Source organism: Rhinopithecus bieti, unplaced genomic scaffold (assembly GCF_001698545.2).
Source record: "Rhinopithecus bieti isolate Rb0 unplaced genomic scaffold, ASM169854v2 scaffold_30846, whole genome shotgun sequence".
Lineage (NCBI taxonomy): Eukaryota > Metazoa > Chordata > Mammalia > Primates > Cercopithecidae > Rhinopithecus > Rhinopithecus bieti.
In genome coordinates this window covers 1,667,466-1,686,067 of record NW_016814438.1, presented here as the reverse complement: position 1 = coordinate 1,686,067, position 18,602 = coordinate 1,667,466, and the positions used below count along the sequence as shown (strand labels likewise).

The following is an 18,602-nucleotide window of genomic DNA, read 5'->3' as shown; positions in this document are numbered from 1 at the left end:
TCTGTTCTTGGGCCCAATCAACTCTCCTAAAAATCATTTACTACCCCTCAAAATTGCCTACATTCTCTTATCTCCTTCTCCTCTATCAAGAGGGTGCTATTTAAGCATTAGCCATCTCACTCCTTTTTGTGTCTCAGTTTTGTATGGCTCATACATACTTTGTGCATACTTGCATGTTAATATGTTTACATACCGTTTTTCATGTTATCAGTTTATTTCAGCAAACTGGAACTTTCAGAAAGGGAGGGGAAAATTTCCTTTGCACCTACACTTACATGAAAGATAGCATATTATAGACACAGTTGAACTTCTCTTAGCCACAGGTTCTGCATCCACATATACAATCAACCTCAAATCAAAAATATTAAAAGACAATAAAAATAACAGTATGGCAATAAAAACAATACAAATAAAATACAGTACTACCACTACTTTTATAGTGTTCCCATTGTATTTGGTATTATAAGTAACCCAGAGATGTTTAAAAGTATCTGGGAGGATATGTGTAGGTTATATGCAAATACTACTTCACTTTATATGAGGAACTTGAGCATACACAAATTTTGGTATCTGTGAAGGTTTCCGGAACCAATTCCCCATGGGTACTGAGGGGATGACCATGTTCTTTAGCACTTTGCTTGTTTTACTTTAACAGTGTATCCTGAAAAAAATTCTATGTTAGTTTATAGAAACCTTTTTTATTATTTGCATACCTGCATAGTAATCAGCCAGACTTTTTAAAGGTTTGCAATGACAAAGACATTGACGTAATGAAGTACTTGATACTACATAAGACCAGCTACCATAAACAACTATAAAACTGGAAATGTGTGTGAAAGGTACATGATATTTTTTGTCCTATTTCTGCAAAATTTTTATAAGCTTTAAGTTATTTTGAATACATTTAAAAATCAAGAAAAAATGTAAAATAAGTCTGTGAGATCTTTACTTTTAAAATGTTTTCCCATTTGACCCCTTTACTCTTCCCCATCATTTCTCACCTCAACCCTTTTTTGATTCCCTATTTTTTGGGATAATCTAAATTCTTTGGTGTAATGTCTAAGATTCTCCTAAACTGGCTTCTGCTTACCTTTTCTATTTTATTTCTAACAACTTTTTGCCTTATGGTTCATCAATACTAGATAAATGTAGTTGTCCAACTACATCATTCTGTTCTAATACTTCAAAATTGAATTGAAATGATCTGTTTATATACTTGTTTCACTTCACTCTACATTTCTTAAAGGACTGGCATAGTGAGCATTTAATAAATGTTTATTGAACTGAACCTTTGTTGAAGTTTCAGAGCATATTGCCTGTACTTCATTTTTGATAATCAAAGCTTTCTACATGGTTTTATAGTGACTTTTATATATATTTATTTCCTTTCTTACACTGAATTGTTTTTGGACACTGTCTTCTTTGTGTTTTCCCCAAAACATCTTTAATGCTTTGCATGTAATAGAATTTAATACATGTATATTGCATCAACAAATAAGTTGGACACTTTTCTTGATAACTGATACTCTCTTCTCTTGAACTCCTAGGTTGTGCCTAGTTTTATTTGTCTGTGCCCAGTTTTTCAAGGAATCCTGAGGCCTTTAGGCTAAGATAATGAAGTTTATTATTATTTCAGCAGAGGAGAACTACTCAGTTTAAACTTATCCATTGTTTGTAATGCTGAAGTAGTCTATAAAGTGGTAGCATGCTGTTTTCTGTAAAATAAAAGTGTAGGGGAAAAAAATAATATCTTTTCCTTATCCATTGCTAGGTTCGTAGCTAAGACCCCTATAATAAAAGACAGATTAACAAGAGAAATGCATATGCATTAATTTAACGTAAGTTTTACATGACACAGAAGTGAAGACCCAAAGAAACAGGGAAACCTGTGTATTTTTACGCTAAGTTTGATGAAGAGTGGGATAGCCATGCAGAAGTATGATTGGCAAAAGAGATATGATCTAATGGTAATAAACTAGGCGGACTTAAGGTCTGTTCCGGTTCTTCTTGTCTTCTCTGTGTCTTTCAGCACAAGGATGTTCTTTCCTTCTGGGTATAGGGAGGTTTCCTGGATATGAAGGTTTTATCACTTGCTTCAGGGTGAGAGGAAAGCCACACCCTCTGGAATGAAGGTTTTATCACTTGCTTCAGGGTGAGGGGAAAGTGAGAGTGACCTTTCTGATTCCGCTGTTTTCTCCAATGCTACATGGCCCTATTTTGGGGTAGCATGTTCTGAACCCCACCAAAAGACTCCTCCTCACCTCATACCTCTGTAGTTTGTAACATTTCTTTTGTATAAAGAGAATAGTATAGAGTTAAGTAAGCTAGGCATTCTATAAATATGAAACCCAGGAAATATTAATATAATTGGATTACTCCAGAGCACAACTGGGATCTGACGCAGGCTGATCTGTACCCTTCACATTCTTAGAGGATGGGAAGGGGCAGTGCTTCCCAGTGACCTGGCGTCATAGAACTCTGTTTAACTTTTTTGACTTAAATTTTTAGAGTTTATATGGCTTTTGGTTCCTGCAAGGACACAGATTTTGTACATGATTCTCATTAGTACTGACATTCATTTCCAAAGAAAAGAATACTGGGTTCAAGCAAAATAGTATAAATAAATAAAAAAGTAATCTACCAAACAGTTAAATCACTGAGTACTTATTTACTCTACAAAAGTGTTCTAGATTTTCTAAGTTTATTGTAAGATTCTTTTATACAGGAAATTTTCTGATATGTATATAAAAGATGAATACATTTAAAGTAAAGTTGGCAAATTGTGTAATCTAGAATATACTTGTGTAATCTAGAATATAGATTGTGTAATCTAGAATATACTTGTGTAAACACTGTGTAATTAAACAACTTAATAAATATCTATGTGCATTCACTTTGTTAAGGCACTATGAAGGATGTCAAAATGGTAATAAACTTATTGTGTTGAAGGCTTTAAATCTACTTGAATGGAAAAGATAAATATATAAGCAATGACAAGTTTATTCTTCCTTTTTTATATTCTAGGTTGTTCCAAGAGATCAGGTGGACTAATCATTATTAAAGGTGTAATGGAGAAGAATATTTCCTAAAGGCATTATAGATTGAGAGAGCCCATCCAGTTATAAAAAGTGAGAGGATCAGCCAGGCTTTGTGGAGGAGGGAGTCATAAATCGTCCTTAAGAAATTGGGTAGTGGAATTACCAAGAGGCAGGTAGCCAAATTGGGTTCTGAAAAAAAAGATGATTACATTTAGATAGAACAGATTTGAGGTACCAATGTGATTTTTTAGAGGAAATACAAACATGCAATTGAAAATGTAGGACCAGAAATTGGGAAGAATGTCTTCCTAAAGGCTATATTAAGAATCATTGAGTAGCGAGTATTGAGAGAAGTGATAAAGAAAAGGAATTTCGAAGTAACAGCTGATTCAGGAGTTAAAAGGAGGAAGAGGAAATGACAGAGAAGGAGAGTTCAAGAGATTGGTTGGCAAACAGGAGAGAGAGATGTTTCTGAATATAGGTAAAACTTTCAAGAAGGGGGAAGAGGTCAATGGTGTGAAATGTCAGAAAAAGTAGAAGATAATGAAGACTATAGAAAGAGAAAGGTTCTAACAAATTTCTGGGTGGCACTGATGCTGCTGGTCTGGGGATCACAATTTGAAAGGATGAGTGGGCAGTAAAGATGTGATTCAGGAGTTTAGTGTAGTAGTTAGTTGCGTAGGCTTTTCATTTGGACAGAACTAGAAAGACAGTGAGGACTAGAAGGTTCTTGGTGAGTTTTAAAAGTTCAGTATTCAGGGAAGAGAAGGTAGCCTTTGGGGATTAATACAGAGGTTGCAAACTGGATGCCCTTACGCAAACTGCAGCCCAGGTTTATATTTTGTTTGGCCTACTGCATGTTCATTCAGATGGTATTTTAAAAATATATAGTTGCTGTCAAAGAACAAAATTTCCTGAAAACCAATTTGGTCATTAAATTAAATTTGTTGAAATCAGGCAGCCTTCCATCTATGAAGCAGAAAGGTGTTCTGATGAGCTGAGCAGAGCCTATTGACCTTATAGGCAGAAAGGAGCTGAAAGAAGCAGAAATAAGGAATAAAAAGCAGATTGGTCATTTCAAAGTCCTTTCCTTGTAGAGTTAAAATAGATGAGACATTCTTATCAGGCCAGTTTACTTAGATGGGGCCATGGGGCCTCTTCTAATGGGTTGCTGTGAATCTCTTGTTCTTTAGAAAACTGTCCCATTTTAAAGGCTAGTTTGATTATGTGTCACCTAGCATGAATGACTCCGTTCTGATTTGGTCTGGTCTTTTGGGGCCTAGTGAAGGAACTCAGTCCAAAACAATGGCCTCCCATAACCTCTTGTTTATGTTGTCAACATTTAGAAGTCAAGATATTTCACATAAAAGTTCAGACTTCTAAGTTCTCTTGATAGTTTTAAACATCTGGCAACAAATGCTTGGAAGTGACTAGAGACTGCACTCATTAGGCATTAATTTTCCATTGTGCCAAGAATCATCTATCTCTTCCTAAATGTGTCTTATACCTTGCTAACTTGCAATAATTTAACATTTGTTAACTAGATCAGAGGTTTTCAAACTAGCGTGTGTCAGCATCACCTGGAGAGCTCATCGAAACACAGAATTTAGGGCTCCACCCCTACTGGTTTGATTCAGTAGGCTGAAGAGTTGATCTTGCTAAGACATTGTGGGTGGTGCTGATGCTGCTGGTCTGGGAACCACAATTTGAAAGGATGAGTGGGCAGTAAGAAAGTGGCTCCAGAGTTTAGTTTATTAGTTAGTTATGTAGGCTTTTCATTCAGGAAGAAATAAGTTCTGTTCTGTCACCCAGAAAATAAAGCTCATAAGCCTACTTCATGAGTTGCTTTTTAATCTAATAAGATAATGCACATAAAATATATATCAACATCCTTGAAGAGAGGCCTAGTTTATTGTAACTCTTCATTAAATGATTTGGTTGTATTGTTGCTATTACTACTTCTGTTATGTCTTTCAACAGAATTGACTCTGGGGAGGAGAAAGTCAGAGATAGATTAAAGTTTTGAAGTGATCAGGGTCTTTTTTTTTTAAATGAAGGAAGAATAAAAGCATAGAAGAAATTTACTATTTCTATGAGAGCATAATTGACAGCAAGTTACCAGGGGATGGAGTAATGGTGGAAACATAAAGACATAGAGAATCAGTCATGATATTGAGACTGAGTGCTTTGTATGTATGTATATATGGGACAACATCTGGTACGAGGTAGGAAGATTGTAAATCCCAATGGGGTCCAGGGTATGCCACCCAAAAATGACTGTAGGAGACCAGAGTGCCAGGCCCAAATATTCCTCTTTGGCATATTGAATTTTTTAAAGCTTGTTATTTTGTGAAACTGCAGACACTGAAGTAGCTCTGAAAAACTCCCCTTTTATGAAGGAAATTTACATTTATATAGGAGATTTTCATTAGTAAAGGTATTTGTGTCAGAAAGAGAGTTACTCTATGACAACTTTTATCAGATGAGAGACTTTGATCTGCATAACAAGGCAACCTTTATTCAATATACATTTCTTCCCCTCACCTTTCTATAATTTGGCTTCACCAGCCCCAGAAACCCCAAGCCCTTATTTCTTTCTGTAGCTCAGAATGCTAAATAAGCTTCAATCTGGGGAATAAGGGAATTCTGTCCCTTTTTTGAGTTTCATATTTTTGTGAGATTCCCATGCATACATGGGTACACATGATATTAGAATAGTTTCTCTCCAGTTAAGCTGCCTGATGTCAATTTAATTTGTAGCTCAGCCAAAGAATGTAGGAGGGTAGAGGAAAGCTATTTTTCTCTCCCCTACAATCCAAGGCATCCAACTCAGCTATAGGATGGTTAGTAAGGTGGAAGAAGACCCTATGCAATGGGTGGCACTATCTCCATATTTTCAATGATGATAGTCATAGAATTTAAATATTGCTTCCTTTCCACATAGATAGTAGGTGGAAGTGAAAGGATTTTAATCCATTTCCTCCTTACTCTAAAATTCATGCCTTTTCCTTCAGAGCATGCTGCCTTTCAAACCCACACTATTTTCTATTAGATCGAACACTCCTACTTGCCTAGATAATCTCCTTTGTCTTCAGTATTATTTCAACGTTATATCTTTCAGGAAACCTTCATGATTCCACAGTCTAATAATAGATGCTCCTCCCATACTTTCTATTATCATGATCTATATATGTAATATAAATTACATATTTTTATATTTCTCTGGCCAATTAGAGTTCCTCAGAGGACAGGCAGTCCATATTACTGTCATTTTGTCTCCAGAGATCAAAAAATAGTTACTTAATAAATGAAAAATATACAAGATTAGATAGTGTATTAGTTAGAGTTCTCTACAGGGACAGAACTAATTGTGTGTGTGTGTGTATGTGTCTATATATATGTATATATGTGTATATATGTGTGTGTATATATATACATATATATAGATATAGATATGAGTTTATTAAGTATTAACTCACACAATCACAAGGTCCCACAAGGTTCCTGGTCATCTACAGGAAAGCCAGCCAGAGTCCCAAAACTGAAGATCTGATGTTCGGGGGTAGGAAGCATCCAGCATGGGAGAAGGATGTAGGCTGGCAAACTAGGCCAGTCTGGTCTTTTCACGTTTTTCTGTCTGCTTTATATTCTAGCTGTGCTGGAAGTTATTAGATGGTGCCTACTCAGATTAAGGGTGGGTCTGCCTTTCCCAGCCCACTGACTAAAATGTTCATCTCCTTTGGCAACAACCTTACAGATACACCCAGGATCAATACTTTGCATTCTTCAATCCAATTAAGTTGACACTCAGCGTTAACCATCACAAGTCCACCCGTTGTCAACTTGAATCCACACACATCTCCTGAGATCATACATAATATTCAAATAAAACAATAATAAGGCCACAATTTTTTTTTTTTTTTTTTTTTTTTTTTTTTTTTTTTTTTTTTTTTTGAGACGGAGTCTTGCTCTGTCTCCCAGGCTGGAGTGCAGTGGCCGGATCTCAGCTCACTGCAAGCTCCTCCTCCCGGGTTTACGCCATTCTCTCGCCTCAGCCTCCCAAGTAGCTGGGACTACAGGCGCCCGCCACATCGCCCGGCTAAGTTTTTGTATTTCTTTAGTAGAGACGGGGTTTCGCCGTGTTAGCCAGGATGGTCTCGATCTCCTGACCTCGTGATCTGCCCGTCTCGGCCTCCCAAAGTGCTGGGATTACAGGCTTGAGCCACCGTGCCCGGCCAAGGCCACAATTTTATCTAACATAATACAACTATTCTTCCTACAACTGGAAATGCACCAATCCCCAACCCAAATACTATTACATAAAGTTAACAATACTTCAATGCTGATATGAAGGCAATAAATTTTATGTCACATAATAAAGGAAAAAGGAAATAAAATGAAGATATTTTCTTAGTATAAGTGTATATATGGACACACATGTTTTTAACAAAAGAAGGAAGAAATACTCATGACAATTACAATCCTCATTCTTGCAGCTGGTATTGATGACTACCTTCTACTAACCATTCTATAGTCCCTTATTCCCTTTGCCTTCAGCAAGCACCTCAGTAGGTTGTGTGTGTGTGTTTTTTTTCCTGGTGGAGTGACCCAAACCTTCATTCCTGAAGGGTCTGGGCCATTTGTAGTCCTTCCTGGATTGGGCTGTTGTCATTTCCCATTGACCTTAATGACAGGGCATGGTAATACTAAGAGACGCCCTAATAGATTTGTATTCCATGCATACACTTCCTTACCTCTGTTGTAGAGTAGTACACTGATTTCATCTTGACAGTCTGTGTCAGTCACCCCAGCCAACGCTGTAACTCCCTTCTTAGCCTGTTGACTTCAAGGTAGGAGGAGCCCAAAGTGTCCAGGTGACAATTTTAACTTCCAGGTTAATGGTATCATGTCTCCTGGGGGCAGCATTTGTCACTCTGGAAATAAGACATCTAGGCCAGCAGAACATAATGTTGCAGGAACAGGGGCAAAAATTTTGCTAGTGGATCACTAGGAGTGATGTTGAGTGGTGCCACTTCCACTTCCACCCCTTGATTCCTGGACCTGTGAATCCTGACTATGGGAGAAAGAGTAGCATATATTGGATGCTGATTCAGAGCATACACAGCCTTCTGGAGAATTTTGGTCAAGCCCTGCAAAGTACTGTCACCTGGTTGGTGTTGTAATTGTGACTTCAAAAGGATATTCCACCATTCTGTTAATCCAGCTGTTTCAGGATTATGGGGAACATGGTAAGACCAGTGAGCATGAGCATGAGGCCACTGTCGCACTTCTTTAGCTGTAAAGTGAGTGCCTTGGTCAGAGGCAATGCTATGTGGAATACCATGACAGTGGATAAGGCATTCTGTGAGTCCACAGACAGTAGTCTTGGTAGAACAATTACATGCAGGATAGGCAAACCAAAATCCGGAGTAACTGTCTATTCCAGTGAGGACAAACCTCTGCCCTTTCCATGATGGAAAAGGTCCAATATAAACCTGATACCAGGTAGCTGGCTGATCATCCTGAGGAATAGTGCCATATTGAGGGCTTGGTGTTGGTCTCTATTGCTGGCAAATTGGACACTCAGCAGTGGCCATAGCCAGGCAGATCAGCCTTGGTGAGTGAAAGTGCATGTTGCTGAGCCCATGCATAACCTCCATCCCTACCACTATGGCCACTTTGTTCATGGGCCCATTGGCCAATGACAGGTGGCTGTGAAAAGAGGCTGAGTGATGTCCACAGAACAGGTCATCCTATCCATCTGATTATTAAAATCCTCCTTTGCTGAGGTCACTCGTTGGTGAGCAATCACATGGGATACACATGTCTTCACAGTTTTTGACCACTCAGAGATCCATCCACATACCCCTTCCCCAGATTTCTTTGTCACCAATTTTCCAATCATGCTTCTTCCAAGTCCCTGACCATCTAGCCAAACCATTGGCTCCAGTCCCTAAATCAGCATATAATCACACATCTGGCCATTTCTCCTTCCATGCAAAGTGTGGAACCAGGTGCACTGCTCGAACTTCTTTCTGCCCACTGGGAAGATTTCCCTTCACTCTTGACCTTCAGTGATGTCCTGGAAAGGGGTTGTAGTGCTGCACCACTTTGGGTGGTGCCTGCATATTGTGCAGAACCATCTGTGAACCAGGTCCTAGTCTTTTCTTCCTCTGTCACCTGATCATAGGGAACTCCCCATGAAGCCATTGGTGCACGCTGTGGGGAGAGAAGGTGGGGTGACAGGAGTGGACACCATTGGCATTTGAGTCACTTCCTCACGTAACTTACTTGTGCCTTCAGGACATCCTCGAGCCCAATCACATGTATACCACTTCCATTTGCTGACGGAATGCTGCTGTGCACGACCCACTTTATGGCTAGATGAGTCAGAAAGCACTTAGTTCATGATAGGCAGTTCAGGTTGCATGGCAACTTGATGACCTGTAGTCAAACGTACAGTTTCCACCAAAGCCCAATAACGGGCTGAGAACTGTCTCTCAAAAGGACAGTACTTATCTGCAGAAGATGGCAGAGCCTTACTCCAAAATCCTAGGAGACCCTGCTGTGATTTACCTATGAGGGCCTGCCGAAGGCTCTAAACAGCATCCCTATCTGCCCCTGACATCTCAAGCACCATTAGATCTGCTGGGTCATATGGCGCAAATGACAGAGCAGCTTGCTCAGCAGCCCGGACCCGTTGCAGAGCCTTCTCCTATTCTGGAACACACTTAAAGCCTTTTGGGTCACTCAATAAATGGGCTGGAGTAACATACCCGAATGAGGAATGTGTTGCTTCCAAAATCCAAGTACACTCACTAGGCATTGTGCCTCCTCCTTGGTTGTAGGAGGGGCCAAATGCAGCAACTTATTTTTTACTTTAGAAGGAATACTTTGACAGGCCCCACACCACTAGACCCCTAGAAATTTTACTGAGGTAGAAGTTCTCTGAATTTTAGGTGGATTTATTTCCCATCCTCTGGCATGCAAATGTCTCACCAATAAGTCCAGTGTGTTTGCTACTTCTTGCTCACTGGATCCAATTAGCATAATGTCATCAATGTAATGGGCCAGTGTGGTATCTTGTGGAAGCAAAAAGCTATCAAGTTCTTTCCAAATAAGATTATGACACAGAGCTGGAGAGTTGATATACCCTTGAGGAAGGACATTAAAGGTATGTTGTTGACCTTACCAGCTGAAGGCAAATTGATTTTGGTGGACCTTATGAACAGGAATGGAGAAAAGGTCATCTGCCAAGTCAATGGCTGTGTAACAGGTACCAGGAGATATTTTAATTTGCTCAAGCAATGAAACCACATCTGGTACAGCAGCTGCAATTGGAGTCACCACTTGGTTAAGCTTACGATAATCCACTGTCATTCTCCAAAATCCATCTGTCTTCTGCACATGCCAAATAGGAGAGTTGAATGGGGATGTAGTGGGAATTACCACCCATGCATCTTTCAAGTCCTTGGTGTTGGCACTAATCTCCACAGTCCCTCCAGGGATGGAGTATTGTTTTTTGATTTACTGTTTTTCTAGGTAGAGGGAGCTCTAATGGCTTACATTTGGCATTCCCACCATAATAGCCCTCATCCTACCAGTCAGGGAGCCAATGTGGAGGTTCTGCCAGTTTGCAAGTATGTATATGCCAATTATGCCTTCTGGCACTGGGGAAATGACCATAGAATGAGTCCAGACCCACTGTAAGTCAGACCCAAGCTAAAACTCTATTAATTACTTGACCTCTATAAGCCCCTACTTTAACTGGAGGACCACAATGACGTTTTGGGTCCCCTGAAATCAACGTCAGCTCAGAGCTAGTGTCCAGTAATCCCTGAAATGTCTGAACATTTCCCTTTCCCCAGTGCACAGATACCCTGGTAAAAGGCTGGAGGTCTCCTTGGGGGAGGAGAGAGAAAAATTAACAGCATAAATTGTTGGTAGTGTAATGGCGTCCTTCCTCAAGGGGACCTGACCTCCCCTTCATTCAAGAGGTTCTGGGTCTGTAAACTGATTCAAGTCTGGAAACTGATTGAGGGGCCATGAATACCTGTTTTTACAATTCAAATTAGTCTTTTGTCCATTTGACCTAGAAGTTTTCTGCTTGTATAAATTAAGAATGCAGTAGGCTTCCTATCAATTTCACTTATAGAAATACCATGATTAGTTAGCCAGTGCCAGAGCTCTACATGAGTCAGACTATTCTGATTGCCATTTTGCCTCTGCTGTCTGTTATGGTAGCTATGCCCACCTTGCCTTTGAAGGTTGAGTGCTACCCCTTGGCCCCTGCCACCTCGGGATCCCATTATTCCCAGCGTATTTAAATTTTGTAGTTCAGTGATTGCGGTTCCTACTGTTAGATCTGACATACAGAGAAGAGCAATTACAGGGCCCTTCAAAGATGCAGGTGCTGCCCTCACAAATCCATTTTGCAAGGCATTGGTCAAGAATATATCTTCTGACTTTTCCATCTGGGATGAGTAGATCTACAGTGACTAATCCACTCCACCATCCCAGTCTCCCTAAGCCTTTGGATCCCTTCCTCTACAGTACACCAAAGGAGATCAGGCATTTCCAGCTTGCTCACAGTAGGTCTTTTAATCCGTGTTTCAGCTAACCAAGCAAATAAACTATTACAACCTTTTTTTCACTCGAGCTGCAACACTAAATGCAGAATCCCTACTTAGTGGGCCCAGATCAATAAATTCAGCCTGATCCAACCCTATGTTCCTTCTACCATTATCCCATACCCTTAATATCCATTCCCATGTCTGTTCTTCAGATTTCTGTTTATATAAATTAGAAAATTCAAGTAGTTCTTTTTGAGTGTAGTGTACCTCCTCATATGTCACACTCTGAGCCTCACCTGTAGGGTCCACTGGGATGTCAGTCTGGTTATAAGTCTAGAAGCAAACAGGGCTGTTGGGGGTGGCTCCTGAGGAGAATCAACATTATCTTGCCTGGCAACTGCCTCAGGGGAGGCCATCACGCTATTTCCTCAGGCAGTGAAGGGTTTATCTCCTCAGACAAAGGTGGAAAGGCTGATGGCAGCATGGGTCGGGGAGGGGATGTTGCCACTACTGGGAGTGGGGAAGCTATTTCTTTTGGCAAAAAATGTTTTGTCAGAGTTTACAAACTCAGTGTCCCCAGCTTCATGAGCGGCCTCCCAAACATTGCCATTCCAAGTTGCAGGGTCCCATTCTTTTCCAATCAGTGCCCTCACTTTAAGGTCTTGTGTCTGTTTTCCCACAGTTTCATGTCTTTCTCTACAGGAGATAAGACTTTCACTCAGGGCAATCTTAGCAGATTCGAGGCTCAGTATCTGCTTCTGAAGCTGGAATTAGAATCCCTGATTTCATCATTTCCTTTCATCACTTTGTCCACTGAACTCAGGAGCAACCAACCAGCTTCGTTATATTCCTTGATTCTCCACATATAGTCAAAGGTATTATGTATAGAGTCACTAAACTCCTTGCCTGTCACGAATGGTGAATCAGGAATGTCAAATGCATTCATTTTGCATAACTCTCTAAACAGTTCATGCCAAGGACTATCAGTGTTCTCCATACTACTAGAAGTAGAGTCCTTAGCATTTTTGGGTCTAATCATGTTAATTAAGCATCCAACTCCAGAAACCCCCAAACCAATGAAAGGACTTCATCCTTAATATTCTGTCCCTCTAGAACCATATACATACATAAGTATTAACTAAGATGATCACAAGGTCCCACAATAGGCCATCTGCAAGCTGAGGAGCAAGGAAAGCCAGTCCAAGTCCCAAAACTGAAGAACTTGGAGTCTAATGTTCAAGGGCAGGAAGCATCCAGCATGGGAGAAGGATATAGGCTGAGAGGCTAGGCCAGTCTAATCTTTTCACGTTTTCCTGCCTGCTTTATGTTCTGGCTGCACTGACAGCTGATTAGATGGTGCCCACCCAGATTAAGGATGCCTTTCCCAGCCCACTGACTCAAATGTTAATCTTTTTTGGCAACAACCTCACAGACACATTCAGGATCAATACTTTGCATCCTTCAATCCAATCAAGTTGACACTCAGTATTAACCATCACAAAGAGATGCATAGATAGATGAACAAATGTATTAACCATGAATAAGGGCTCTGATCTGGCTAAAAGAAATGCTGAGCTCAACCACCTTAGGACACACAGGTAGCCTCTGCCTGGGAAGTAGTCGTTTACTTTGTGCTTAGTCTATGATGGAGGATGTGCTGCCATGTTCAGTATGATGATGGATCCAGGTAGCAATGGAGCAATGGTGGCAGTGCAGGCTCAATCAGCATCTTGATTCCAGTGGGTCTCATCACAGGACAGGTCCTTACTGTGTACATCTACATGAGAGAGATAGTCAGATTGACGGCTCTGATTTGTTTGGATAGTTCATGGGACCAAAGAGGAGTGGCCCAAAGTGGGGAGCACAAAATAAAGAGCTCTATGTTTCTGATACAGAGGCTACCTGAGTATCCCAGGGTGGTTGAGTCTGACACTGCTCTTCATGAGACGGCACATCTTCTCAGTTTATTCATCTATCTGTGCATCAATTCTTCATCTAATTTAATCTTTATTTTTCATTCATTAAACAAATATATATTGATCCTGGAGACTGAAAAACAGTAAGATATCCTGCTTGTCTTCCGAGGTACTCTAATGGGACAGATAAACACGCATAGACACACATGTATCAGATACACACACACACATATATATATACACATACACATTAATGTAATTTGCAATATGCTAACTACAATGATAGATGTAAACTATGGGAGCAGAGAAGAGGAGCATCTACAATAGACTAGAATCAGAGAAATCTTTCTGTCCACTGTGGTTGCAAATTTCTCTGCTTTCACAACCAGTGCAGGTACATGTCTCTATAGCTATTGCCTGAAAAGGAGTGGAAGTTTCTGCTCACCCACTCCTTTTAGAGTGAATCTTAGAAACTGAGGCTGGCCAGTAGGTTGGTGAGGAAGTTCTCCCAGCCAGTGGAGAATGGGCAAAAACCGTTTGGGAGCTGTCCTAGCCTGCAACCACTTCAGAAATTTCTCCTCATTAATGTGCATTAAAGTGAGGGATTTATTTTTGATTTTATTTTTTTGAGACAGTCTTGCTATGTCACCCAGGCTGGAGTGCTGTGGCTCACTGCAACCTCCACCTCCCTGGTTCAAGTGACTCTCCTGCTTCAGCCTCTTGAGTAAGTGGGATTACAGGCACATGCCACCAGGCCTGGCTAATTTTTATATTTTTAGTAGAGATAGGGTTTCGCCATGTTGGCCAGGCTTGTCTCAAACTCCTGACCTCAGGTGATCCATCCTCCTTGGCCTTCTAAAGTGCTGAGATTACAGGTGTGAGCCACTGTGCCTGGCCTAAAGTGAGGAATTCTTATTATGCAGTCAAACATTCAATGCGGTCAGCATGTTTACTACCCAGTTCCTAAAGATGTTCCACAAAACCCTTTCATCAGCTTAGAAGTCTCTGATCCTTCCTCTTCCAGAACACTATGAATCTGTCAGGGTTCCATCCTTGTCACTGTCAAGAACTGTGAGGAGTTTAAGATTGTATCCTACTTGCAAACTAAGAATTTAGTCTGGCACAATTTCATCGATGCTGCCAAAAGAATTGTAGGACAGAGACTAATTACTTGCACCAACAGCAATAGAGTATCAACATTTTCTTGTACCAATTTATCAAGTCCCAATTTTTACAGTGCGAGGCAAAGATGGTCACATGATACAGTCATATGCAATGGGTCATGTTGTAGGTTGTGTTCCCTCAGTTTGGGTAACACCTATTTTATAATGGTCAGTAAGCAAACCTACCCTTTGCTTTGAAAGTAGACATTATTTTTATCATCTAAAGCTGTAGTTATAAAAAGATAGCCCAAAGCAAAGGCAGTCAGTGCCACTGCTAGTTCTGAGAGCTACAATAGCTTCCATAGAGATTTCTACAAGTATGAGAACTTACATAAAGTGAAATCAGCCCTCATCTTCATCTTCCCATTAACCAAGCTCAGCTTTAACCAGATCATCAATTTAGTTTTGAATAGTCCATGTTCAACACTCCCTGCTGGAAACCTTTGAAATTTAAAATTTGCCTTTGAATAACTGTCCCATTTTATGTTTTCTCTTTGGGAGCAATATAAAAATGGGTTAGATAGTACATTCATATGCTAAAATTGAAAAAAGCAACATCTAATAATATTTATTCAGGCCTTAGATATTTTAATGTGTATATTCAAGGTTTGAAAACAATATACATTGCAGAAAATAAAAAAGTAGTATTGATTTTTTCAACTTTTATTTTAGCTTACAGATTGCAGTGGACCAAAGGAAAATGCTTCATGTATTGAGCAAAATAAAGAAAATCAGTGTTTTGAAAATGAAACTGATGAGACGACAACTGTAAGTGTTACACTGTTTTCTTTCTTGCTAGGCTTCATGGGTGAGGTTTGTCTTGTTCTCTGTGGATAGTGCTAGTAGTGTTAAAGAAAGAAAAGAAAATGTGTAACCTAATTTCTAGCTTTGGCCTGGTCAGCATATTGGGTTCTCAGGCTTCTGAGCTGACACTGAATGTGTATCCTTTTGAGTAGTTGTGTGTTTCATTTTGGGTTCTGTGTTTTAGTAGGTAGTCTTAAGGTGCTGGTTATCACACAATCATTTTGTAAGCTATTTCACCTTCCTCTCTTGAAAAATACTTTCATTTAACCTAGAAGATGTTAACTATTTGAGACAGTAATAAAATGCAAAATGTGCTTTCAGGAAAGGAAGTTATCTAATTTGGCAATGAGACTGTTTCTTTTCCAAAAGAAGAGAGGGGGGGTGGACATCCATGCTGGGCTCATGAATACTTAGAAAACACATTTTTGGACTTCCTGGCTGTTTGCAAGGATATTTGTATTTTTGCTTCCTGAAAATGAAGTCATTAGTCCTAAGTGGGATACAAATGTGCCAACCTTCCAGGCAGCTAAATTAAATAAATGCTGAAAAATATATTAGAGAAACCTTTGATTTCATAATTGGAGAGCATATTGCTAGCTTATGCTGCTTAAACGCTAAAAGCTTCCATTTCCTCATCTTATAGGGTACTTTTGAAATTTTAATGAGATCCTGAATATGAACATGCTTAGTACTGCTTGGCAAATAGTAGATATTCATACTATTGAAATTAATTGCAAGTTTTGCATTTATTTTATTGAGGATATTTTATTAACATTTGGAAAATAAAATGAAGATATTAATGAAAACTTTAGACCTTTAATGACAAATAAATACTTCATATTAATATGGTTTCTTTATTTTATTCCTGTTATTTCCTTTGAACAATTTAAAATAATTGGGAGTAATTTTAGGGATATATTCTGTGTTTAAATAAACCTAATATACAAAACGTAAAGTTTGGAGATTTGATATTCCAGAGTCCTAGTGAGAAACAATGAAAATTTTTAATCAGCTTATAGAGAAATGAGGAATCTTAAAGAAATAATTGACAGGACTTGGTGACTAAGTAAATTGAGAGTTAGGTGGTATCAGAGCAAAAATGGGGTTATTTGGAGGAAAGTTGACTAATGGGTAGATAGAGTTAACTAATTCAATTATGACATCTTAAATTTTAAATCACATTGGAACAACTAAGAAAACACCTTGAGAGGAGATGGGGCATATTTGTTGAGAACTAAGTGTAATATGAAAAATAGGACAGTGTGGTAGAATGGAATGAACAAAAGATCCAAAGTCAGAAACCAGGATTTATATCTTGGCTCTATCACAAATTAGTCATGTGACCTCAGGCACATTAAATGACTTTTTATTGTGCCTGAAATGAGATACAATGAGATTATACCTATTGTGACTATACTATAGGAATATAAAGAGGATGAAATGGGATAGTTATATATGAAAGGATTGATAGGGAAATACTCTAGATATTGCATGCATTTGGAGAAATGAGTAGAGCACTAAATGCATTTAGGAATATCTTTGTTTTAATACTGTTTTAATTGTTTGATATTTTATCTTTTTCCGCAGAAAACAGAGTCTAGCCAATCTTATGAATTAGAACTGGTTGATTAAGGGACTAAGTAAATATCATGCAAGTACCACAATGGGTGGGGCAGAAAGTTAGGTTTCTTTCAGCAAGAGCAGAGAGGTAACAAGGTAGAAACACATTTGACTGTAGGACACATATCAGACTCATAAAGAAGAATCGTGTAAGAGTAAGTCATAGCGGGAAACATAGATGTTAGATTATTGTCTTTGTACACTTACTATTTGAGTGTTCTCAGGCAAGTCACTTAGACTATCTGTGTGCCTCAGTTTCCCAATCTAAACCCTAATCTCAAGTGAGAGACTGATTAGATATTAATAATTTATGGGGCTGGTGGCTGTAGCTCATGCCTGTAATCCCAGCACTTTGGGAGGCCAAGGCAGGTGGATCACTTGAGGCCAGGAGTTTGAGACCAGCCTGGCCAATATGGTGAAACCCTGCCTCTACTAAATACAAAAATTAGCCAGGTGTGGTAGTGTGTGCCTGTAATCCCAGCTACTTGGGAGGCTGAGGCAGGAGAATTGCTTGAACCTGGGAGTTGGAGGTTGTAGTGAGCTGAGGTAGAGCCACTGTACTCTAGCATGGGTAACAGGGAAAGACTCCATGTCAAAAAAATAAATAAATAAAAATAAATAACTTATGAGTCCTTTCAATTATGATACATTTAGTATACTTTGATAGAATAGAATAATTATGTGTTTTAGAGAATTTCAGCATTGCTCTTAATTATTTTTAGGCTATAGTATATATTTATACTCTGTTAAATAGCTGCTGTCAAAAGAACAGAAAATAATGTATTGATAAAGATATGCAGAAATTGAAATGCTTGTACGCTGTTGGTAGGAATGGTGCCACCATTATGAAAAACAGTATAAAGATTCTTGAAAATCTTAAAAATAGAATTATCATATGATCCAGCAATTCTACCACTGGGTAAATATCCAAAAGAATTCAAAGCAGGATCTGGAAGAAATATTTACACAGCCATGTTCATCACAGCCTTATTTGCAATAGTCAAGTGGTGGAAACAGCCCAAATGTCCATTAACAGAAGAATGGATAAAGAAAATGTCACACACACACACACACACACACACACACACACAGACACATTACGTAGCCTTAGGAACAAAAGGAAATCCTATCATACGCTAACATTAATGGACCTTGAGGGTATTATGCTAAGCAAAATAAGCCAGTCACAAAAGGACCAACACTGTGTGATCTCACTCCTATGAAGTATCTAAAGTAGGCAGACTCATAGAAACAGAAAGTAGAAAGGTAGTTGCCTAGGGCTGGAGAGATGAGGGAGGGGAAATTAATGTTTATTGGATATATATAGTTTCAGTTTTCGAGATGAAAACTCATCTAGGTATCTGTTTCACAAAATGTAATATACTTAGCACTATTGAACACTACATTTAAGAGTGGTCAATATTATAAATTAAAGGTTATGTGGTTCTTCTTACAATAATTTAAAATAATAATAATTTAAAATAATAA

The 18,602-nt window shown here is 39.1% G+C and overlaps 1 protein-coding gene across 1 annotated transcript in view; it reads left to right on the top strand.

The window, feature by feature from the left end:
- DLG2 (discs large MAGUK scaffold protein 2) overlaps positions 1-18,602 on the top strand; it is a 2,095,027-nt gene that overhangs the window by 489,888 nt on the left and 1,586,537 nt on the right. Inside the window, exon 4 of the mRNA XM_017850879.1 lies at positions 15,363-15,458. Within this exon, the coding sequence (XP_017706368.1) occupies positions 15,363-15,458 (96 nt within the window). The remainder of the gene's footprint in view (positions 1-15,362; positions 15,459-18,602) is intronic.